Raw genomic sequence first — 22,431 nt, 5'->3', positions numbered from 1 at the left:
TTAATGATTAACTATTATCAATCATTAATCTGTTATTCCATTCATGATTCTAATGGCTAACATCAGTACTCCGTCCCCCACCCGTCTAATGAAGTTATAATGCAGGTTCTCCTTCTAGCTCAACGCAGATGAGACAGAGAAGATAAAGGAAGGGGAGATACTTATTGAGTTTTTTTATTTTTACTTCTTGTCAACTATCTGACGCAAAAGTAAATCCAACCTAGAGCAGGATTGAGGTCAATTCCATTTTAATTTAAGGAAGTACACTGAAATTCACATTTCAATTCTCTTCAATGTTTTTCAATGAAGAAAATGAGGAATTGGAATTGGGGTTTTCATTCTGAATTGACGCCAACCCTGACCATGAGGCATTGGCAATACTCCACGGTGTTCCTATTGCACTATAAGGTGTCAGGGTTGAGTATTTGCTAACACGAGGCTCAGTCCATCCCTATTATTCCACCACTACTGTTTTGGCAGAGGTTTATCTTCATTAAATAATGCAATTACATGATGAAACAATTACAACAACTCAGAAAACGTCACTGGACACACCCATGTTCCACTAACACAGGATACGTACAGTATCGTTATAGCCCACGATCAATACTGCAGGAAGTCTGACATCTCCATAGCAGCTCTGATCCCATTGACGTGATAGCAGGAGGTTGTGTCATTGCCTTTCTATAGACCTCTGGTGTAGACCAGTCTGTTGTAAGCCTCCAGACTGTTGTAAGCCTCCAGACTGTTGTAGGCCTCCAGACTGTTGTAGACCTCCAGACTGGTGTAGACCTCCAGACTGGTGTAGGCCTCCAGACTGGTGTAGACCTCCAGACTGTTGTAGACCTCCAGACTGGTGTAGACCTCCAGACTGTTGTAGACCTCCAGACTGTTGTAGACCTCCAGACTGTTGTAGGCCTCCAGACTGTTGTAGACCTCCAGACTGTTGTAGACCTCCAGACTGTTGTAGGCCTCCAGACTGGTGTAGGCCTCCAGACTGTTGTAGACCTCCAGACTGTTGTAGACCAGACTGTTGTAGACCAAACTGTTGTAGACCCCCAAACTGTTGTAGGCCTCCAGACTGTTGTAGACCTCCAGACTGGTGTAGACCTCCAGACTGTTGTAGACCTCCAAACTGTTGTAGGCCTCCAGACTGTTGTAGGCCTCCAGACTGGTGTAGACCTCCAGACTGTTGTAGGCCTCCAGACTGGTGTAGGCCTCCAGACTGTTGTAGACCAGACTGTTGTAGACCTCCAGACTGTTGTAGGCCTCCAGACTGTTGTAGACCAGACTGTTGTAGGCCTCCAGACTGTTGTAGACCAGACTGTTGTAGGCCTCCAGACTGTTGTAGGCCTCCAGACTGTTGTAGACCAGACTGTTGTAGACCAGACTGTTGTAGGCCTCCAGACTGTTGTAGACCAGACTGTTGTAGACCTCCAGACTGTTGTAGACCTCCAGACTGTTGTAGACCAGACTGTTGTAGACCAGACTGTTGTAGGCCTCCAGACTGTTGTAGACCAGACTGGTGTAGGCCTCCAAACTGTTGTAGACCCCCAAACTGTTGTAGGCCTCCAGACTGTTGTAGGCCTCCAAACTGTTGTAGGCCTCCAGACTGTTGTAGACCAGACTGTTGTAGACCAGACTGTTGTAGACCAGACTGTTGTAGACCCCCAAACTGTTGTAGGCCTCCAGACTGTTGTAGACCTCCAGACTGGTGTAGACCCCCAGACTGTTGTAAGACCTCCAAACTGTTGTAGGCCTCCAGACTGTTGTAGGCCTCCAGACTGGTGTAGACCTCCAGACTGTTGTAGGCCTCCAGACTGGTGTAGACCAGACTGTTGTAGGCCTCCAGACTGTTGTAGACCAGACTGTTGTAGGCCTCCAGACTGTTGTAGGCCTCCAGACTGTTGTAGACCAGACTGTTGTAGACCAGACTGTTGTAGGCCTCCAGACTGTTGTAGACCAGACTGTTGTAGACCAGACTGTTGTAGACCAGACTGTTGTAGGCCTGCAGACTGTTGTAGGCCTCAGACTGTTGTAGACCTCCAGACTGTTGTAGGCCTCCAGACTGTTGTAGACCTCCAGACTGTTGTAGGCCTCCAGACTGTTGTAGACCTCCAGACTGGTGTAGACCTCCAGACTGGTGTAGGCCTCCAGACTGTTGTAGACCAGACTGTTGTAGACCAAACTGTTGTAGACCCCCAAACTGGTGTAGACCTCCAGACTGTTGTAGGCCTCCAGACTGTTGTAGGCCTCCAGACTGTTGTAGACCAGACTGTTGTAGGCCTCCAGACTGTTGTAGACCAGACTGGTGTAGACCTCCAGACTGTTGTAGACCTCCAGACTGTTGTAGGCCTCCAGACTGTTGTAGACCTCCAGACTGTTGTAGGCCTCCAGACTGGTGTAGACCTCCAGACTGTTGTAGGCCTCCAGACTGGTGTAGACCTCCAGACTGTTGTAGACCAAACTGATGTAGACCCCCAAACTGTTGTAGACCAGACTGTTGTAGACCAAACTGTTGTAGACCCCCAAACTGTTGTAGACCTCCACACTGTTGTCGACCAGACTGATGTAGACCCCCAAACTGTTGTAGACCAGACTGTTGTAGACCAAACTGATGTAGACCCCCAAACTGTTGTAGACCAGACTGTTGTAGACCAAACTGTTGTAGACCCCCAAACTGTTGTAGACCTCCAAACTGTTGTCGACCAGACTGTCTACAGAAAGCAAACTGTTGAGACTCCTTTGGTACACAACCGTCTCTTATCTACCATTTACTATCATTCAAATGTGTGTACACAGTTTGTTAACACACACACACACACACACCGTTCACCTTACACACACACACCATCTTTTGTCCGACTGGACCACTCCTCCTGTCCTGTGATAAGGTTGGGAAAACAATGTGAAACTGATAACACTTAGCCTGGTTTCTGGTTCCTGGCCAACATCATTAGTCAAGTAGCCTGCCCTATCTGGCCCTATCCCAATCTGGCCCTACTCTGGCCTGACTCTCCCCCGGCTCCTCGCCCCTCCCATGGTTCTCTGTCCCTATAAGACCAGCCGTCCAGCAGCGACCGTTCCCTGCTCTCTCTGACTCTCCTCTCCTCCGTCTCTCCGTCTGTCTGTCTGTGGATCTCTGAGCGACAGCCATCATGTTCGTTGCTCCACCTGGCTATCAGCCCGTCTACAACCCTGTGAGTAGCACGTCTCCTTGTCTAGAGTGTGTACAGATATCATAGATAATGTCTGGATCTACCGTTCTTCATGGTTGGGATCAATTCAATTTCAATTCCAGTCAATTCAGGAGGTACACTGAAATTCCAATTTCAATTATCTTTCTGAATTGACTGAAGCCCAGCCATTGGCTGTCTGTATGTACCTACAGTCTTCATTTACTTCCTTCTCAAACTTTTACTCTACCTACTTAAAAAAGTACCCAGACTGCCTTGCATCTCTACTTGTGTATAGTTGTTAAACGGTTATTATTTCCCAGACTGCCTTGCATCTCTACTTGTGTATAGTTGTTAAACGGTTATTATTTCCCAGACTGCCTTGCATCTATAATTGTGTATAGTTGTTAAACGGTTATTACTGTGTGTTGTGTGCAGAGTATCCCCTATGTGGGGCCGATCTACGGCGGGCTGAGATCAGGGATGTCTGTTTACATCCAGGGAGTCATCCCTCACGAGATCACCAGGTGAGAAACACACAACCTCTGAGGATTGGAGGTATGCTACACGTTATCAGACTGTAGGTGCTAATAGGTGCTACACATTATCAGACTGTAGGTGCTAATAGATGCTAATAGGTGCTACACGTTATCAGACTGTAGGTGCTAATAGGTGCTACACGTTATCAGACTGCAGGTGCTAATAGGTGCTACACGTTATCAGACTGTAGGTGCTAATAGGTGCTAATAGGTGCTACACGTTATCAGACTGTAGGTGCTAATACTAATAGGTGCTAATAGGTGCTAATAGGTGCTACACATTATCAGACTATAGGTGCTAATAGGTGCTACACGTTATCAGACTGTAGGTGCTAATACTAATAGGTGCTAATAGGTGCTAATAGGTGCTACACGTTATCAGACTGTAGGTGCTAATACTAATAGGTGCTAATAGGTTCTAATAGGTGCTAATAGGTGCTACACGTTATCAGACTGTAGGTGCTAATAGGTGCTAATAGGTGCTAATAGGTGCTACACGTTATCAGACTGTAGGTGCTAATACTAATAGGTGCTAATAGGTGCTAATAGGTGCTAATAGGTGCTACACGTTATCAGACTGTAGGTGCTAATAGGTGCTAATAGGTGCTACACGTTATCAGACTGTAGGTGCTAATAGGTGCTAATAGGTGCTAATAGGTGCTACACTTTATCAGACTGTAGGTGCTAATAGGTGCTAATAGGTGCTACATGTTATCAGACTGTAGGTGCTAATAGGTGCTAATAGGTGCTACACGTTATCAGACTGTAGGTGCTAATAGGTGCTACACGTTATCAGACTGTAGGTGCTAATACAAATAGGTGCTAATAGGTGCTAATAGGTGCTACACGTTATCAGACTGTAGGTGCTAATAGGTGCTAATAGGTGCTACATGTTATCAGACTGTAGGTGCTAATAGGTGCTAATAGGTGCTACACGTTATCAGACTGTAGGTGCTAATAGGTGCTAATAGGTGCTACACGTTATCAGACTGTAGGTGCTAATACAAATAGGTGCTAATAGGTGCTAATAGGTGCTAATAGGTGCTAATAGGTGCTAATAGGTGCTACACGTTATCAGACTGTAGGTGCTAATAGGTGCTAATAGGTGCTAATAGGTGCTACACGTTATCAGACTAACTTTTGGGCGACAACAACATTTACACATTCTTCATTTGTATCAACGACGATGTGCTAAATTATGTTGGTCTTCGACTTATTGTTTTATATGAATGTGTATTTTATGAATTACAAAAAAAAGACCTAGTATGGAATCAATGCCTGGTGGGTTGAGGATTCCAAAACAACCAGGTGATCTTGGAGAGGAATACTTCCACACACTCTGACCACTAATAGGTGCGGATGGCGAAATCCAAGTCCAGGCACTTCATGTGGGGTTGAAAGCTAAATATATTTTAATGTGTGGGCTAAGTCACAAATAAAATGCTCGAGAACGTACCAGCTAACGACTTCATCAGAGTGTCAAATGCAAATGTGATGGAGAAACAATCATATAGCCTTGATAAACCTGTGTCAGGTGACAGGTACTTATACAGCTTTGACACACCTGGGTCACATGATCACAGGGTATTATATAGTTTTGACACACCTGTGTCACATGATCACAGGGTATAAAATAGCTTTGACACACTTGTGTCACATGATCACAGGGTATTATATAGACCTGACACACCTGTGTCACATGATCACAGGGTATTATATAGCCTTGACACACCTGTGTCACATGATCACAGGTAATCATATAGCCCTGACACACCTGCGTCACATGATCACAGGTAATCATATAGCCCTGACACACCTGTGTCACATGATTACAGGTAATCTTATAGCCCTAACACACCTGTGTCACAAGATCACAGGTAATCATATAGACCTGACACACCTGTGTCACATGGTCACAGATAATCATATAGCCCTGACACACCTGTGCCACATGACCAGAGGTAATTACATAGCTTTGACACACCTGTGTCACAAGATCACAGATAATCATATAGCCCTGACATACCTGTGTCACATGACCAGAGGTAATTACATAGCTTTGGCACACCTGTGTCACAAGATCACAGGTAATTATATAGCCTTGACACACCTGTGTCACATGACCGCAGGTAATTATATAGCCTTGACACACCTGACTGGTTTTCTGATCCACACCAGATACTGACTGGTTCTCTGATCCACACCAGATACTGACTGGTATTCTGATCCACACCAGATACTGAATGGTGTTCTGATCCACACCAGATACTGACTGGTTCTCTGATCCACACCAGATACTGACTGGTATTCTGATCCACACCAGATACTGACTGGTGTTCTGATCCACACCAGATACTGACTGGTGTTCTGATCCACACCAGATATTGACTGGTTTTCTGATCCACACCAGAAACTGACTGGTTTTCTGATCCACACCAGATACTGACTGGTTTTCTGATCCACACCAGAAACTGACTGGTTCTCTGATCCACACCAGATACTGACTGGTTTTCTGATCCACACCAGAAACTGACTGGTTCTCTGATCCACACCAGATATTGACTGGTTTTCTGATCCACACCAGATACTGACTGGTTTTCTGATCCACACCCTTGCCTTTTTTGTGACCAACAGATATATATCTGTATTCCCAGTCATGTGAAATCCATAAATTAGGGCCTAATGAATTCATCTAATTTATTTAATTTAATTTCAATTTATTTCAATTGACTGCTTTCCTTACATAAACTGTAACTCAGTAAAATCTTTGAAATTGATACGTGTATATTGTTTTTGTTCAGTGTGGACGTAGTTTCGTTTATGATGAAAATCTGCTGCAGTATATCAAGTTATAACGACTAATGTATGTTGAAAGAACATTCTCTGCCTCAGGCTGCTGAACCTGTTAGAATAAGGAAGTTTATCCTTGTGCTATCAGAGAGAGAGAGAGAGAGAGATAGATAGAGAGAGAGAGAGAGAGAGAGAGAGAGAGAGAGAGAGAGAGAGAGAGAGAGAGAGAGAGAGAGAGAGAGAGAGAGAGAGAGAGAGAGAGAGAGAGAGAGAGAGAGAGAGAGAGAGAGAGAGAGAGAGAGAGAGAGAGAGAGAGAGAGAGAGAGAGAGAGAGAGAGAGAGAGAGAGAGAGAGAGAGAGAGAGAGAGAGAGAGAGAGCGAGAGAGAGAGAGAGAGAGAGAGAGAGAGAGAGCGAGAGAGAGAGAGAGAGAGAGAGAGAGAGAGAGAGAGAGAGAGAGAGCGAGCGAGAGAGAGAGAGAGAGAGAGAGAGAGAGAGAGAGAGAGAGAGAGAGAGAGAGAGAGAGATAGATAGAGAGAGGGCAAAGCAAAGGCACACACACGTTAATCAGAAGCTCCCACCTCCTCGTCCTCTGTGTATTTGACTTGCCTTTCAGACCACAGTCGCTCATATCAGTTGGAGCAGTTGTTGTTTTCTCTAAGAAGCACAATGTGACCTGGACATTAAGACTCCATAAGGCTCGGGGTGGTACATAATGGGGTCGTTCCACCAAAAGGCTCGGGGTGGTATATAATGGTGTCGTTCCACCTAAAGGCTCGGGGTGGTATATAATGGGGTCGTTCCACCTAAAGACTCGGGGTGGTATATAATGGGGTCGTGCCACCTAAAGGCTCGGGGTGGTATATAATGGGGTCGTTCTACCTAAAGGCTCGGGGTGGTATATAATGGGGTCGTTCCACCTAAAGACTTGGGGTGGTATATAATGGGGTCGTTCTACCTAAAGGCTCAGGGTGGAATGTAATGGGGTTGTTCTATATATAATTGTGTTGCCTGTGTTACCAGTGTTTGCTGTGTTACCTGTGTTAGCCGTGTTGCCTGTGTTAGCTGTGTTGCCTGTGTTAGCTGTGTTAGCTGTGTTAGCTGTGTTAGCTGTGTTACCAGTGTTACCAGTGTTAGCTGTGTTACCTGTGTTAGCTGTGTTGCCTGTGTTGCCTGTGTTAGCTGTGTTAGCTGTGTTAGCTGTGTTACCAGTGTTACCAGTGTTTGCTGTGTTGCCTGTGTTAGCTGTGTTGCCTGTGTTAGCTGTGTTAGCTGTGTTAGCTGTGTTAGCTGTGTTACCTGTGATAGCTGTGTTGCCTGTGATAGCTGTGTTAGCTGTGTTGCCTGTGTTGCCTGTGTTGCCTGTGTTATCTGTGTTCTGTGTTAGCTGTGTTAGCTGTGTTAGCTGTGTTACCAGTGTTACCAGTGTTAGCTGTGTTACCTGTGATAGCTGTGTTGCCTGTGATAGCTGTGTTAGCTGTGTTGCCTGTGTTGCCTGTGTTATCTGTGTTCTGTGTTAGCAGTGTTAGCTGTGTTAGCTGTGTTAACTGTGTTAGCTGTGTTACCTGTGATAGCTGTGTTGCCTGTGTTGCCTGTGTTGCCTGTGTTGCCTGTGTTATCTGTGTTCTGTGTTAGCTGTGTTACCAGTGCTACCAGTGTTAGCTGTGTTACCTGTGTACGATCTGTTCATCCTATGTCCTCTCTAACACCCCCTCTAGGTTTAACATTAACCTGCAGTGTGGGGAATTTGAGGGCAGTGATATCGGCTTTCACTTCAACCCTCGTTTCGACGGATGGGACAAGGTGGTGTTCAACAGCTGCCAGGAAGGGGAATGGGGTTCAGAGGAGAAGACCCACAACATGCCTTTTAGCAAGGGAGACGCCTTCGAGATGGTTATCATCATTAACCAGGAGGGTTACCAGGTCAGATATAGAGATACTATACACAGTGGGGGGGAAAAAGTATTTAGTCAGCCACCAATTGTGCAAGTTCTCCCACTTAAAAATATGAGAGAGGCCTGTAATTTTCATCATAGGTACACTTCAACTATGACAGACAAAATTAAGAAAAAAAATCCAGAAAATCACATTGTAGGATTTTTAATTAATTTATTTGCAAATTATGGTGGAAAATAAGTATTTGGTCACCTACAAACAAACAAGATTTCTGGCTTCACAGACCTGTAACTTCTTCTTTAAGAGGCTCCTCTGTCCTCCACTCATTACCTGTATTAAGGGCACCTGTTTGAACTTGTTATCAGTATAAAAGACACCTGTCATGGCCCAACGACCTGTTGAGTTGGGTTAGGGTTAGACCACAGTTGTGTATGGTCAGATGAGCTGATGTGTTTTTCTGTCGTAGGTGACAGTGAACGGGCGAGACTTTCACATGTTCAAGCATCGTATTCCAGTCGAGAGAGTCAACGCCCTGCAGATAGGAGGCGACGTTTCCATCCAGACCATCAACGTCATCGGGGTGAGGCTGGGGCAGGGTGTAGTGGTAGGGGCAGGGTGTAGGTGCAGGGGGGTAGGGGCAGGGGCAGGGTGTAGTGGCAGGGGGTAGGGGCAGGGTGTAGTGGTAGGGGCAGGGTGTAGGTGCAGGGGGTAGGGGCAGGGGCAGGGTGTAGTGTTAGGGACAGGGTGTAGTGGTAGGGGCAGGGTGTAGTGGTAGGGGCAGGGTGTAGTGGTAGGGGCAGGGTGTAGGTGCAGGGGGCAGGGGCAGGGTGTAGTGGTAGGGGCAGGGTGTAGGGGCAGGGTGTAGGGGCAGGGGCAGGGTGTAGTGGCAGGGGGTAGGGGCAGGGTGTAGTGGTAGGGGCAGGGTGTAGGTGCAGGGGGTAGGGGCAGGGGCAGGGTGTAGGTGCAGGGGGTAGGGGCAGGGGCAGGGTGTAGTGGCAGGGGGTAGGGGCAGGGTGTAGTGGTAGGGGCAGGGTGTAGGTGCAGGGGGTAGGGGCAGGGGCAGGGTGTAGTGTCAGGGGGTAGGGGCAGGGTGTAGGGGCAGGGTGTAGTGGTAGGGGCAGGGTGTAGGGGCAGGGTGTAGTGGTAGGGGCAGGGGGTAGGGGTAGGGGCAGGGTGTAGTGGTAGGGGCAGGGTGTAGGTGCAGGGGGGTAGGGGCAGGGGCAGGGTGTAGTGGTAGGGGCAGGGTGTAGGGGCAGGGTGTAGGGGCAGGGGCAGGGTGTAGTGGCAGGGGGGTAGGGGCAGGGTGTAGGGGCAGGGGGGTAGGGGCAGGGTGTAGTAGCAGAGGGGTAGGGGCAGGGGCATTGCTTTTTTCTTAAGTGCTCAATGTTTGATGCTTTTGCATAACGGCACTCAAGTAGGAGGCAATAGATACCCAGGTGGGGTGGGAGTTGAGTATGGACTTGCTACACAACGCATACACACACATACACAACACAAACACACACACAAACACACACACATGGCAGAACAAAGGTAGCTGGAATAAGCTGTGTATTTTTCAGGGAGGAGGAGGAATGGGAGGTGGATATCCTACAGGAGGAATGGGAGGAGGCAACATGGTGGTATGTATCGATATTGATATTGTATATGTATTGAACCCACTATCCTGGCGTTGTGTCATGATCTACCTACTAAGCCATACAAGACCACTGAAGGGCTGAGCACTGAATACTGTGGGGTGACTGTAAATATCGATATATCCGCATGAATGTTGTGGGGTGACTGTAAATATCGATATATTCTCATGAATGTTGTGGGGTGACTGTAAATATCAATATATTCTCATGAATGTTGTGGGGTGACTGTAAATATCAATATATTCTCATGAATGTTGTGGGGTGACTGTAAATATCAATATATTCTCATGAATGTTGTGGGGTGACTGTAAATATCGATATATCCGCATGAATGTTGTGGGGTGACTGTAAATATCGATATATTCTCATGAATGTTGTGGGGTGACTGTAAATATCAATATATTCTCATGAATGTTGTGGGGTGACTGTAAATATCAATATATTCTCATGAATGTTGTGGGGTGACTGTAAATATCAATATATTCTCATGAATGTTGTGGGGTGACTGTAAATATCGATATATCCGCATGAATGTTGTGGGGTGACTGTAAATATCGATATATTCTCATGAATGTTGTGGGGTGACTGTAAATATCAATATATTCTCATGAATGTTGTGGGGTGACTGTAAATATCAATATATTCTCATGAATGTTGTGGGGTGACTGTAAATATCAATATATTCTCATGAATGTTGTGGGGTGACTGTAAATATCAATATATTCTCATGAATGTTGTGGGGTGACTGTAAATATCAATATATTCTCATGAATGTTGTGGGGTGACTGTAAATATCGATATATTCTCATGAATGTTGTGGGGTGACTGTAAATATCAATATATTCTCATGAATGTTGTGGGGTGACTGTAAATATCAATATATTCTCATGAATGTTGTGGGGTGACTGTAAATATCAATATATTCTCATGAATGTTGTGGGGTGACTGTAAATATCAATATATTCTCATGAATGTTGTGGGGTGACTGAAAATATCGATATATTCTCATGAATGTTGTGGAGTGACTGTACACAGTAATATATCTTCATGAATGTTGTGGGGTGACTGTACACAGCAATATATATTCATGAATGTTGTGGGGTGACTGTACACAGCAATATATCTTCATGAATGTTGTGGGGTGACTGTACACAGCAATATATCTTCATGAATGTTGTGGGGTGACTGTACACAGCAATATATCTTCATGAATGTTGTGGGGTGACTGTACACAGCAATATATCTTCATGAATGTTGTGGGGTGACTGTACACAGCGATATATCTTCATGAATGTTGTGTCTCAGAGTGTCATAAACTCCGGATAACATTTGATATGTTTCCCACCATTAACAGGGAGGATATCCTGCTGGCGGATACCCAGGTGGTCAAATGGGGGTAAGTTGGTATCACACTGTCTGTGTCATCAAATACCATCACATATATTTATACTGTATGTCTGTCAATGCTTATCAGGGCGGAGGATACCCACAGGGAGGAGGATACCCACAGGGAGGAGGATACCCACAGGGAGGAGGATACCCACAGGGAGGAGGATACCCAGGTGACATGGGGGTAAGGACTGTCACCTGTGTGGTTGAGACAGTGAGAGGTGACGTGGGGGGTAAGGACTGTCACCTGTGTGGTTGAGACAGTGAGAGGTGACGTGGGGGTTCAGGACTGTCACCTGTGTGGTTGAGACAGTGAGAGGTGACGTGGGGGTTCAGGACTGTCACCTGTGTGGTTGAGACAGTGAGAGGTGACGTGGGGGTTCAGGACTGTCACCTGTGTGGTTGAGACAGCGAGAGGTGATGTGGGGGGTCAGGACCGTCACCTGTGTGGTTGAGACAGTGAGAGGTGACGTGGGGGGTCAGGACCGTCACCTGTGTGGTTGAGACAGCGAGAGGTGACGTGGGGGGTCAGGACTGTCACCTGGGGTCTTTATACTATGGATGTGGGATAATGTTCATCAGTGGATGGGTCTGCATCAGTTAGTAAATACATGACTTAATGAAACACGTATGACAGCTGTTTTCTGGTGTGTGTGTGATGTGTTTTGTGCGTGATGTCTGTGTGTGTGGTATGTTTGGTGTGTGTGTGTGTGTGTGTGTGTGTGTGGTGTGGTGTGTGACGTGTTTTGTGTGTGATGTCTGTGTGTGTGGTATGTTTGGTGTGTGTGTGTGTGTGTGTGATGTCTGTGTGTGTGATGTCTCTGTGTGTGTGTGTGATGTCTCTGTGTGTGTGTGTGATGTGTGTGTGTGATGTCTGTGTGTGATGTGTGTGTGTGATGTCTGTGTGTGATGTGTGTGTGTGATGTGTATGATGTCTGTGTGTGTGTCTGTGTGTGTGTGTGATGTCTTTGTGTGTGTGATAACATCCCTGTTTGTGGTCAGGGATGCTATCCTGGTGGAAACCTGCCGGTCATGTGTGGACAGCCAATATACAACCCTGTAAGTAACCTCTCTGTGAGTCAGGATAGATGTGTTTTGTCCTAAGTATACATACATACAGTATACACTACATACTGTCAGTGAACTGACTCCTGTCCTATGTGTATCAGCCTGTCCCGTACTCCAGCATGATTCCAGGAGGGATGTCTCCGAAGAAGACTATTGTCATCAGGGGCATGGTGCCTCTAGGAGCTAACAGGTCTGTAGTACCCTAACCCCTATGCCCTAACCCCTATACCCTATCCCCTATCCCCTATACTCTAACCCCTATCCCCTAACCCCTATCTGAGGCATGGTGCCTCTAGGAGCTAACAGGTCTGTAGTACCCTAACCCCTATGCCCTAAATCCCCTAACCCCTATCTGAGGCATGGTGCCTCTAGGAGCTAACAGGTCTGTAGGACCCTAACCCCTATCCCCTAACCCCTATCCCCTATCCCCTAACCCCTATCTGAGGCATGGTGCCTCTAGGAGCTAACAGGTCTGTAGGACCCTAACCCCTATACCCTAACCCCTATGCCCTAACCCCTATCCCCTAACCCCTATCTGAGGCATGGTGCCTCTAGGAGCTAACAGGTCTGTAGTACCCTAACCCCTATCCCCTAACCCCTATCCCCTATCCCCTAACCCCTATCTGAGGCATGGTGCCTCTAGGAGCTAACAGGTCTGTAGGACCCTAACCCCTATACCCTAACCCCTATACCCTATCCCCTATCTGAGGCATGGTGCCTCTAGGAGCTAACAGGTCTGTAGTACCCTAACCCCTATCCCCTAACCCCTATCCCCTATCCCCTAACCCCTATCTGAGGCATGGTGCCTCTAGGAGCTAACAGGTCTGTAGGACCCTAACCCCTATACCCTAACCCCTATAAATCAAATCAAATTTGATTTGTCACATACACATGGTTAGCAGATGTTAATGCGAGTGTAGCGAAATGCTTGTGCTTCTAGTTCCGACAATGCAGTGATAACCAACAAGTAATCTAACTAACAATTCCAAAACTACTGTCTTATACACAGTGTAAGGGGATAAGGAACATGTACATAAGGATATATGAATGAGTGATGGTACAGAGCAGCATACAGTAGATGGTATCGAGTACAGTATAGTATATGAGATGAGTGTGTAGACAAAGTAAACAAAGTGGCATAGTTAAAGTGGCTAGTGATACATGTGTTACATAAGGATGCAGTCGATGATGTAGAGTACAGTATATACATATGCATATGAGATGAATAATGTAGGGTAAGTAACATTATATAAGGTAGCATTGTTTAAAGTGGCTAGTGATATATTTACATCATTTCCCATCAATTCCCATTATTAAAATGGCTGGAGTTGGGTCAATGTCAATGACAGTGTGTTGGCAGCAGCCACTCAGTGTTAGTGGTGGCTGTTTAACAGTCTGATGGCCTTGAGATAGAAGCTGTTTTTCAGTCTCTCGGTCCCAGCTTTGATGCACCTGTACTGACCTCGCCTTCTGGATGATAGCGGGGTGAACAGGCAGTGGTTCGGTGGTTGATGTCCTTGATGATCTTTATGGCCTTCCTGTAACAATGGGTGGTGTAGGTGTCCTGGAGGGCAGGTAGTTTGCCCCGGTGATGCGTTGTGCAGTCCTCACTACCCTCTGGAGAGCCTTACGGTTGAGGGCGGAGCAGTTGCCGTACCAGGCGGTGATACAGCCCGCCAGGATGCTCTCGATTGTGCATCTGTAGAAGTTTGTGAGTGCTTTTGGTGACAAGCCAAATTTCTTCAGCCTCCTGAGGTTGAATAGGCGCTGCTGCGCCTTCTTCACGACGCTGTCAGTGTGAGTGGACCAATTCAGTTTGTCTGTGATGTGTATGCCGAGGAACTTAAAACTAGCTACCCTCTCCACTACTGTTCCATCGATGTGGATAGGGGGTGTTCCCTCTGCTGTTTCCTGAAGTCCACAATCATCTCCTTAGTTTTGTTGACGTTGAGTGTGAGGTTATTTTCCTGACACCACACTCCGAGGGCCCTCACCTCCTCCCTGTAGGCCGTCTCGTCGTTGTTGGTAATCAAGCCTACCACTGTTGTGTCGTCCGCAAACTTGATGATTGAGTTGGAGGCGTGCGTGGCCACGCAGTCGTGGGTGAACAGGGAGTACAGGAGAGGGCTCAGAACGCACCCTTGTGGGGCCCCGTGTTGAGGATCAGCGGGGTGGAGATGTTGTTGCCTACCCTCACCACCTGGGGGCGGCCCGTCAGAAAGTCTAGTACCCAGTTGCACAGGGCGGGGTCGAGACCCAGGGTCTCGAGCTTGATGACGAGCTTGGAGGGTACTATGGTGTTGAATGCCGAGCTGTAGTCGATGAACAGCATTCTCACATAGGTATTCCTCTTGTCCAGGTGGGTTAGGGCAGTGTGCAGTGTGGTTGAGATTGCATCGTCTGTGGACCTATTTGGGCGGTAAGCAAATTGGAGTGGGTCTAGGGTGTCAGGTAGGGTGGAGGTGATATGGTCCTTGACTAGTCTCTCAAAGCACTTCATGATGACGGAAGTGAGTGCTACGGGGCGGTAGTCGTTTAGCTCAGTTACCTTAGCTTTCTTGGGAACAGGAACAATGGTGGCCCTCTTGAAGCATGTGGGAACAGCAGACTGGTATAGGGATTGATTGAATATGTCCGTAAACACACCGGCCAGCTGGTCTGCGCATGCTCTGAGGGCGCGGCTGGGGATGCCGTCTGGGCCTGCAGCCTTGCGAGGGTTAACACGTTTAAATGTCTTACTCACCTCGGCTGCAGTGAAGGAGAGACCGCATGTTTCCGTTGCAGGCCGTGTCAGTGGCACTGTATTGTCCTCAAAGCGGGCAAAAAAGTTATTTAGTCTGCCTGGGAGCAAGACATCCTGGTCCGTGACTGGGCTGGATTTCATCTTGTAGTCCGTGATTGACTGTAGACCCTGCCACATGCCACTTGTGTCTGAGCCGTTGAATTGAGATTCCACTTTGTCTCTGTACTGACGCTTAGCTTGCTTAATAGCCTTACGGAGGGAATAGCTGCACTGTTTGTATTCAGTCATGTTGCCAGACACCTTGCCCTGATTAAAAGCAGTGGTTCGCGCTTTCAGTTTCACGCGAATGCTGCCATCAATCCACGGTTTCTGGTTAGGGAATGTTTTTATCGTTGCTATGGGAACGACATCTTCGACGCACGTTCTTATGAACTCGCACACCGAATCAGCGTATTCGTCAATATTCCCATCTGACGCAATACGAAACATGTCCCAGTCCACGTGATGGAAGCAGTCTTGGAGTGTAGAGTCAGCTTGGTCTGACCAGCGTTGGACAGACCTCAGCGTGGGAGCCTCTTGTTTTAATTTCTGCCTGTAGGCAGGGATCAGCAAAATGGAGTCGTGGTCAGCTTTTCCGAAAGGGGGGCGGGGCAGGGCCTTATATGCGTCGCGGAAGTTAGAGTAACAATGATCCAGGGTTTTACCACCCCTGGTTGCGCAATCGATATGCTGATAAAATTTAGGGAGTCTTGTTTTCAGATTGGCTTTGTTAAAATCCCCAGCTACAATGAATGCAGCCTCCGGATAAATGTTTTCCAGTTTGCAAAGAGTTAAATAAAGTTCGTTCAGAGCCATCGATGTGTCTGCTTGGGGGGGGATATATACGGCTGTGATTATAATCGAAGAGAATTCTCTTGGAAGATAATGCGGTCTACATTTGATTGTGAGGAATTCTAGATCAGGTGAACAGAAGGATTTGAGTTCCTGTATGTTTCCTTCATCACACCATGTCCCGTTAGTCATGAGGCATACGCCCCCGCCACTCTTCTTACCAGAGAGATGTTTGTTTCTGTCGGCGCGATGCGTGGAGAAACCCGTTGGCTGCACCGCCCTGGATAGCGTTTTCCCAGTAAGCCATGTCTCCGTAAAGCAAAGAACGTTGCAGTCTCTGATGTCCCTCTGGAATGCCACCCTTGCTCTAATTTCATCAACCTTGTTGTCGAGAGACTGGACATTGGCAAGAAGAATACTGGGAAGTGGTGCGCGATGTGCCCTTTTTCGGAGTCTGACCAGAACACCGCCGCGTTTCCCTCTTTTTCGGAGTCATTTCCTTGGGTCGCTGCATGCGATCCATTCCGTTGTCCTGTTTGTAAGGCAGAACACAGGATCCGCGTCGCGGAAAACATATTCTTGGTCGTACTGATGGTGAGTTGACGCTGATCTTATATTCAGTAGTTCTTCTCGACTGTATGTAATGAAACCTAAGATGACCTGGGGTACTAATGTAAGAAATAACACGTAAAAAAACAAAAAACTGCATAGTTTCCTAGGAACGCGAAGCGAGGCGGCCATCTCAGTCGGCGCCATCTCATGTATACCCTATCCCCTATCCCCTATACTCTAACCCCTATACCCTATCCCCTATCCCCTATACTCTAACCCCTATACCCTATCCCCTATCCCTTATACTCTAACCCCTATACCCTATACCCTATCCCCTATCCCCTATACTCTAACCCCTATCCCCTAACCCCTATCTGAGGCATGGTGCCTCTAGGAGCTAACAGGTCTGTAGTACCCTAACCCCTATACCCTATCCCCTATCCCCTATACTCTAACCCCTATCCCCTAACCCCTATCTGAGGCATGGTGCCTCTAGGAGCTAACAGGTCTGTAGTACCCTAACCCCTATACCCTAACCCCTATCCCCTAACCCCTATCTGAGGCATGGTGCCTCTAGGAGCTAACAGGTCTGTAGTACCCTAACCCCTATACCCTAACCCCTATCCCCTATCCCCTAACCCCTATCTGAGGCATGGTGCCTCTAGGAGCTGACAGGTCTGTAGGACCCTAACCCCTATACCCTAACCCCTATACCCTATCCCCTATCCCCTATGCCCTATACTCTAACCCCTATCCCCTAACCCCTATCTGAGGCATGGTGCCTCTAGGAGCTAACAGGTCTGTAGGACCCTAACCCCTATCCCCTAACCCCTATCCCCTAACCCCTAACCCCTATCCCCTAACCCCTATACCCTAACCCCTAACCCCTAACCCCTATACCCTAACCCCTAACCCCTAACCCCTATCCCCTAACCCCTATCCCCTAACCCCTAACCCCTATCCCCTAACCCCTATACCCTAACCCCTAACCCCTAACCCCTATACCCTAACCCCTAACCCCTAACCCCTATACCCTAAACCATATCTGAGGCATGATGCCTCTAGGAGCTAACAAGTAACTTTAACCATTCAGAGTTAATGCCTGACCTTAACCATTCAGAGTTAATGCCAGACCTTAACCATTCAGAGTTAATGCCAGACCTTAACCATTCAGAGTTAATGCCTGACCTTAACCATTCAGAGTTAATGCCTGACCTTAACCATTCAGAGTTAATGCCTGACCTTAACCATTCAGAGTTAATGCCTGACCTTAACCATTCAGAGTTAATGCCTGACCTTAACCATTCAGAGTTAATGCCTGACCTTAACCATTCAGAGTTAATGCCTGACCTTAACCATTCAGAGTTAATACCTTAACCATTCAGAGTTAATACCTTAACCATTCAGAGTTAATACCTGACCTTAACCATTCAGAGTTAATACCTTAACCATTCAGAGTTAATGCCTGACCTTAACCATTCAGAGTTAATACCTTAACCAGTCAGAGTTAATGCCTGACCTTAACCATTCAGAGTTAATGCCAGACCTTAACCATTCAGAGTTAATGCCTGACCTTAACCATTCAGAGTTAATGCCTGACCTTAACCATTCAGAGTTAATGCCTGACCTTAAACATTCAGAGTTAATACCTTAACCATTCAGAGTTAATACCTTAACCATTCAGAGTTAATACCTTAACCATTCAGAGTTAATACCTGACCTTAACCATTCAGAGTTAATACCTTAACCATTCAGAGTTAATGCCTGACCTTAACCATTCAGAGTTAATGCCTTAACCATTCAGAGTTAATGCCTAACCTTAACCATTCAGAGTTAATACCTTAACCATTCAGAGTTAATGCCTGACCTTAACCATTCAGAGTTAATGCCTGACCTTAACCATTCAGAGTTAATGCCTAACCTTAACCATTCAGAGTTAATACCTTAACCATTCAGAGTTAATGCCAGACCTTAACCATTCAGAGTTAATGCCAGACCTTAACCATTCAGAGTTAATGCCTGACCTTAACCATTCAGAGTTAATGCCTGACCTTAACCATTCAGAGTTAAAACCTTAAGCATTCAGAGTTAATACCTTAACCATTCAGAGTTAATGCCTGACCTTAACCATTCAGAGTTAAAACCTTAAGCATTCAGAGTTAATACCTTAACCATTCAGAGTTAATACCTGACCTTAACCATTCAGAGTTAATGCCTGACCTTAACCATTCAGAGTTAATGCCTGACCTTAACCATTCAGAGTTAAAACCTGACCTTAACCATTCAGAGTTAATACCTTAACCATTCAGAGTTAATGCCTGACCTTAACCATTCAGAGTTAATACCTTAACCATTCAGAGTTAATGCCTGACCTTAACCATTCAGAGTTAATGCCTGACCTTAACCATTCAGAGTTAATGCCATAACCATTCAGAGTTAATGCCTGACCTTAACCATTCAGAGTTAATGCCTGACCTTAACCATTCAGAGTTAATGCCTGACCTTAACCATTCAGAGTTAATGCCTGACCTTAACCATTCAGAGTTAATGCCTGACCTTAACCATTCAGAGTTAAAACCTGACCTTAACCATTCAGAGTTAATACCTTAACCATTCAGAGTTAATACCTGACCTTAACCATTCAGAGTTAATGCCTGACCTTAACCATTCAGAGTTAATGCCTGACCTTAACCATTCAGAGTTAATGCCTGACCTTAACCAGTCAGAGTTAATGCCTGACCTTAACCATTCAGAGTTAATGCCTGACCTTAACCATTCAGAGTTAATGCCTGACCTTAACCATTCAGAGTTAATGCCATAACCATTCAGAGTTAATGTCTAACCTTAACCATTCAGAGTTAATGCCTGACCTTAACCATTCAGAGTTAATGCCAGACCTTAACCATTCAGAGTTAATGCCATAACCATTCAGAGTTAATGCCATAACCATTCAGAGTTAATGTCTAACCTTAACCATTCAGAGTTAATGCCTGACCTTAACCATTCAGAGTTAATGCCAGACCTTAACCATTCAGAGTTAATGCCATAACCATTCAGAGTTAATGCCATAACCATTCAGAGTTAATGTCTAACCTTAACCATTCAGAGTTAATGCCTGACCTTAACCATTCAGAGTTAATGCCATAACCATTCAGAGTTAATGCCATAACCATTCAGAGTTAATGTCTAACCTTAACCATTCAGAGTTAATGCCTGACCTTAACCATTCAGAGTTAATGCCTGACCTTAACCATTCAGAGTTAATGCCAGACCTTAACCATTCAGAGTTAATGCCATAACCATTCAGAGTTAATGCCATAACCATTCAGAGTTAATGTCTAACCTTAACCATTCAGAGTTAATGCCTGACCTTAACCATTCAGAGTTAATGCCTGACCTTAACCATTCAGAGTTAATGCCTGACCTTAACCATTCAGAGTTAATGCCATAACCATTCAGAGTTAATGCCATAACCATTCAGAGTTAATGTCTAACCTTAACCATTCAGAGTTAATGCCTGACCTTAACCATTCAGAGTTAATGCCATAACCATTCAGAGTTAATGTCTAACCTTAACCATTCAGAGTTAATGCCTGACCTTAACCATTCAGAGTTAATGCCTGACCTTAACCATTCAGAGTTAATGCCAGACCTTAACCATTCAGAGTTAATGCCATAACCATTCAGAGTTAATGTCTAACCTTAACCATTCAGAGTTAATGCCTGACCTTAACCATTCAGAGTTAATGCCTGACCTTAACCATTCAGAGTTAATGCCTGACCTTAACCATTCAGAGTTAATGCCTGACCTTAACCATTCAGAGTTAATACCTGACCTTAACCATTCAGAGTTAATACCTTAACCAGTCAGAGTTAATGCCTGACCTTAACCATTCAGAGTTAATACCTGACCTTAACCATTCAGAGTTAATGCCATAACCATTCAGAGTTAATGTCTAACCTTAACCATTCAGAGTTAATACCTTAACCATTCAGAGTTAATACCTGACCTTAACCATTCAGAGTTAATGCCTGACCTTAACCATTCAGAGTTAATACCTTAACCAGTCAGAGTTAATGCCTGACCTTAACCATTCAGAGTTAATGCCAGACCTTAACCATTCAGAGTTAATGCCTGACCTTAACCATTCAGAGTTAATACCTTAACCAGTCAGAGTTAATGCCTGACCTTAACCATTCAGAGTTAATGCCAGACCTTAACCATTCAGAGTTAATGCCAGACCTTAACCATTCAGAGTTAATACCTTAACCATTCAGAGTTAATACCTTAACCATTCAGAGTTAATGCCTGACCTTAACCATTCAGAGTTAATGCCTGACCTTAACCATTCAGAGTTAATGCCAGACCTTAACCATTCAGAGTTAATGCCTGACCTTAACCATTCAGAGTTAATGCCTGACCTTAACCATTCAGAGTTAATGCCAGACCTTAACCATTCAGAGTTAATGCCTGACCTTAAACATTCAGAGTTAATGCCTGACCTTAACCATTCAGAGTTAATGCCTGACCTTAACCATTCAGAGTTAATACCTTAACCATTCAGAGTTAATACCTTAACCATTCAGAGTTAATACCTAACCTTAACCATTCAGAGTTAATACCTGACCTTAACCATTCAGAGTTAATGCCTGACCTTAACCATTCAGAGTTAATGCCTGACCTTAACCATTCAGAGTTAATGCCTGACCTTAACCATTCAGAGTTAATGCCTGACCTTAACCATTCAGAGTTAATGCCTGACCTTAACCATTCAGAGTTAATACCTTAACCATTCAGAGTTAATGCCTGACCTTAACCATTCAGAGTTAATGCCTGACCTTAACCAGTCAGAGTTAATGCCTGACCTTAACCATTCAGAGTTAATGCCTGACCTTAACCATTCAGAGTTAATGCCTGACCTTAACCATTCAGAGTTAATGCCTGACCTTAACCAGTCAGAGTTAATGCCTGACCTTAACCATTCAGAGTTAATGCCTGACCTTAACCATTCAGAGTTAATGCCTGACCTTAACCTTAAACCCTTTGAAATTTGACGTTTGAGAATCATGGATGAACGTCTGATTCTGACGTGAGACTTTGAGACCTAGTTGAGGAGCACCCAGGTCTGTAGGTGCTCACTTTAGTCTTAGCCCTTCCCCCAACTATAAAAAATATTGCAGTTGTATTTTCCCCAGAGATGTTCCTGGTCTGGTCAGGTTACATAGTCAATAAACACTCTGACAGTTGAAGTCGGAAGTTTACATACATTTAGGTTGGAGTCGTTAAAACTCGTTTTTCAACCACTCCTCAAATGTGTTGTTAACAAACTATAGTTTTGGCAAGTCGGTGAGGACATCTACTTTGTGCATGACACAAGTCATTTTTCCAACAATTGTTTACAGACAGATTATTTCACTTATAATTCACAGTATCACAATTTCAGTGGGTCAGAAGTTTACATACATTAATGCCTTTAAACAGCTTGGAAAATTTCAGAAAATTATGTCATGGCTTTAGAAGCTTCTGATAGGCTATTTGACATAATTTGAGCCAATTGGAGGTATACATGTGGATGTATTTCGAGGCCAACCTTCAAACTCAGTGCCTCTTTCCTTGACATCCTGGGAAAATCAAAAGAAATCAGCCAAGACTTCATAAAAACACCTCCACAAGTCTGGTTCATCCTTCGGAGCGATTTTCAAACGCCTGAAGGTACCAAGTTCATCTATTCAAACAATAGTACGCAAGTATAAACACACTGGGACCACACAGCCATCGTACCGCTCAGGAAGGAGTCTGTCTTTACAGATG

General features: G+C 45.4%; 1 protein-coding gene across 1 annotated transcript in view; it reads left to right on the top strand.

Moving 5' to 3' along the window:
* The first annotated feature begins 3,042 nt into the window (after positions 1–3,042).
* Positions 3,043–22,431, top strand: part of LOC124006499 (galectin-6-like) — a 22,931-nt gene continuing 3,542 nt past the window's right edge. The window contains exons 1-9 of the mRNA XM_046316556.1: positions 3,043–3,200; positions 3,615–3,703; positions 8,222–8,426; positions 8,866–8,979; positions 9,962–10,021; positions 11,391–11,432; positions 11,511–11,609; positions 12,428–12,484; positions 12,595–12,683. Coding sequence (XP_046172512.1) covers positions 3,159–3,200; positions 3,615–3,703; positions 8,222–8,426; positions 8,866–8,979; positions 9,962–10,021; positions 11,391–11,432; positions 11,511–11,609; positions 12,428–12,484; positions 12,595–12,683 — 797 coding nt within the window. The 5' untranslated portion in view covers positions 3,043–3,158. The remainder of the gene's footprint in view (positions 3,201–3,614; positions 3,704–8,221; positions 8,427–8,865; positions 8,980–9,961; positions 10,022–11,390; positions 11,433–11,510; positions 11,610–12,427; positions 12,485–12,594; positions 12,684–22,431) is intronic.

Source organism: Oncorhynchus gorbuscha, linkage group LG19 (genome assembly GCF_021184085.1).
Source record: "Oncorhynchus gorbuscha isolate QuinsamMale2020 ecotype Even-year linkage group LG19, OgorEven_v1.0, whole genome shotgun sequence".
NCBI classification, from domain to species: Eukaryota; Metazoa; Chordata; class Actinopteri; order Salmoniformes; family Salmonidae; genus Oncorhynchus; species Oncorhynchus gorbuscha.
The sequence above is the reverse complement of the archived record's forward strand: the minus strand, read 5'-3'. Positions and strand labels throughout refer to the sequence as shown.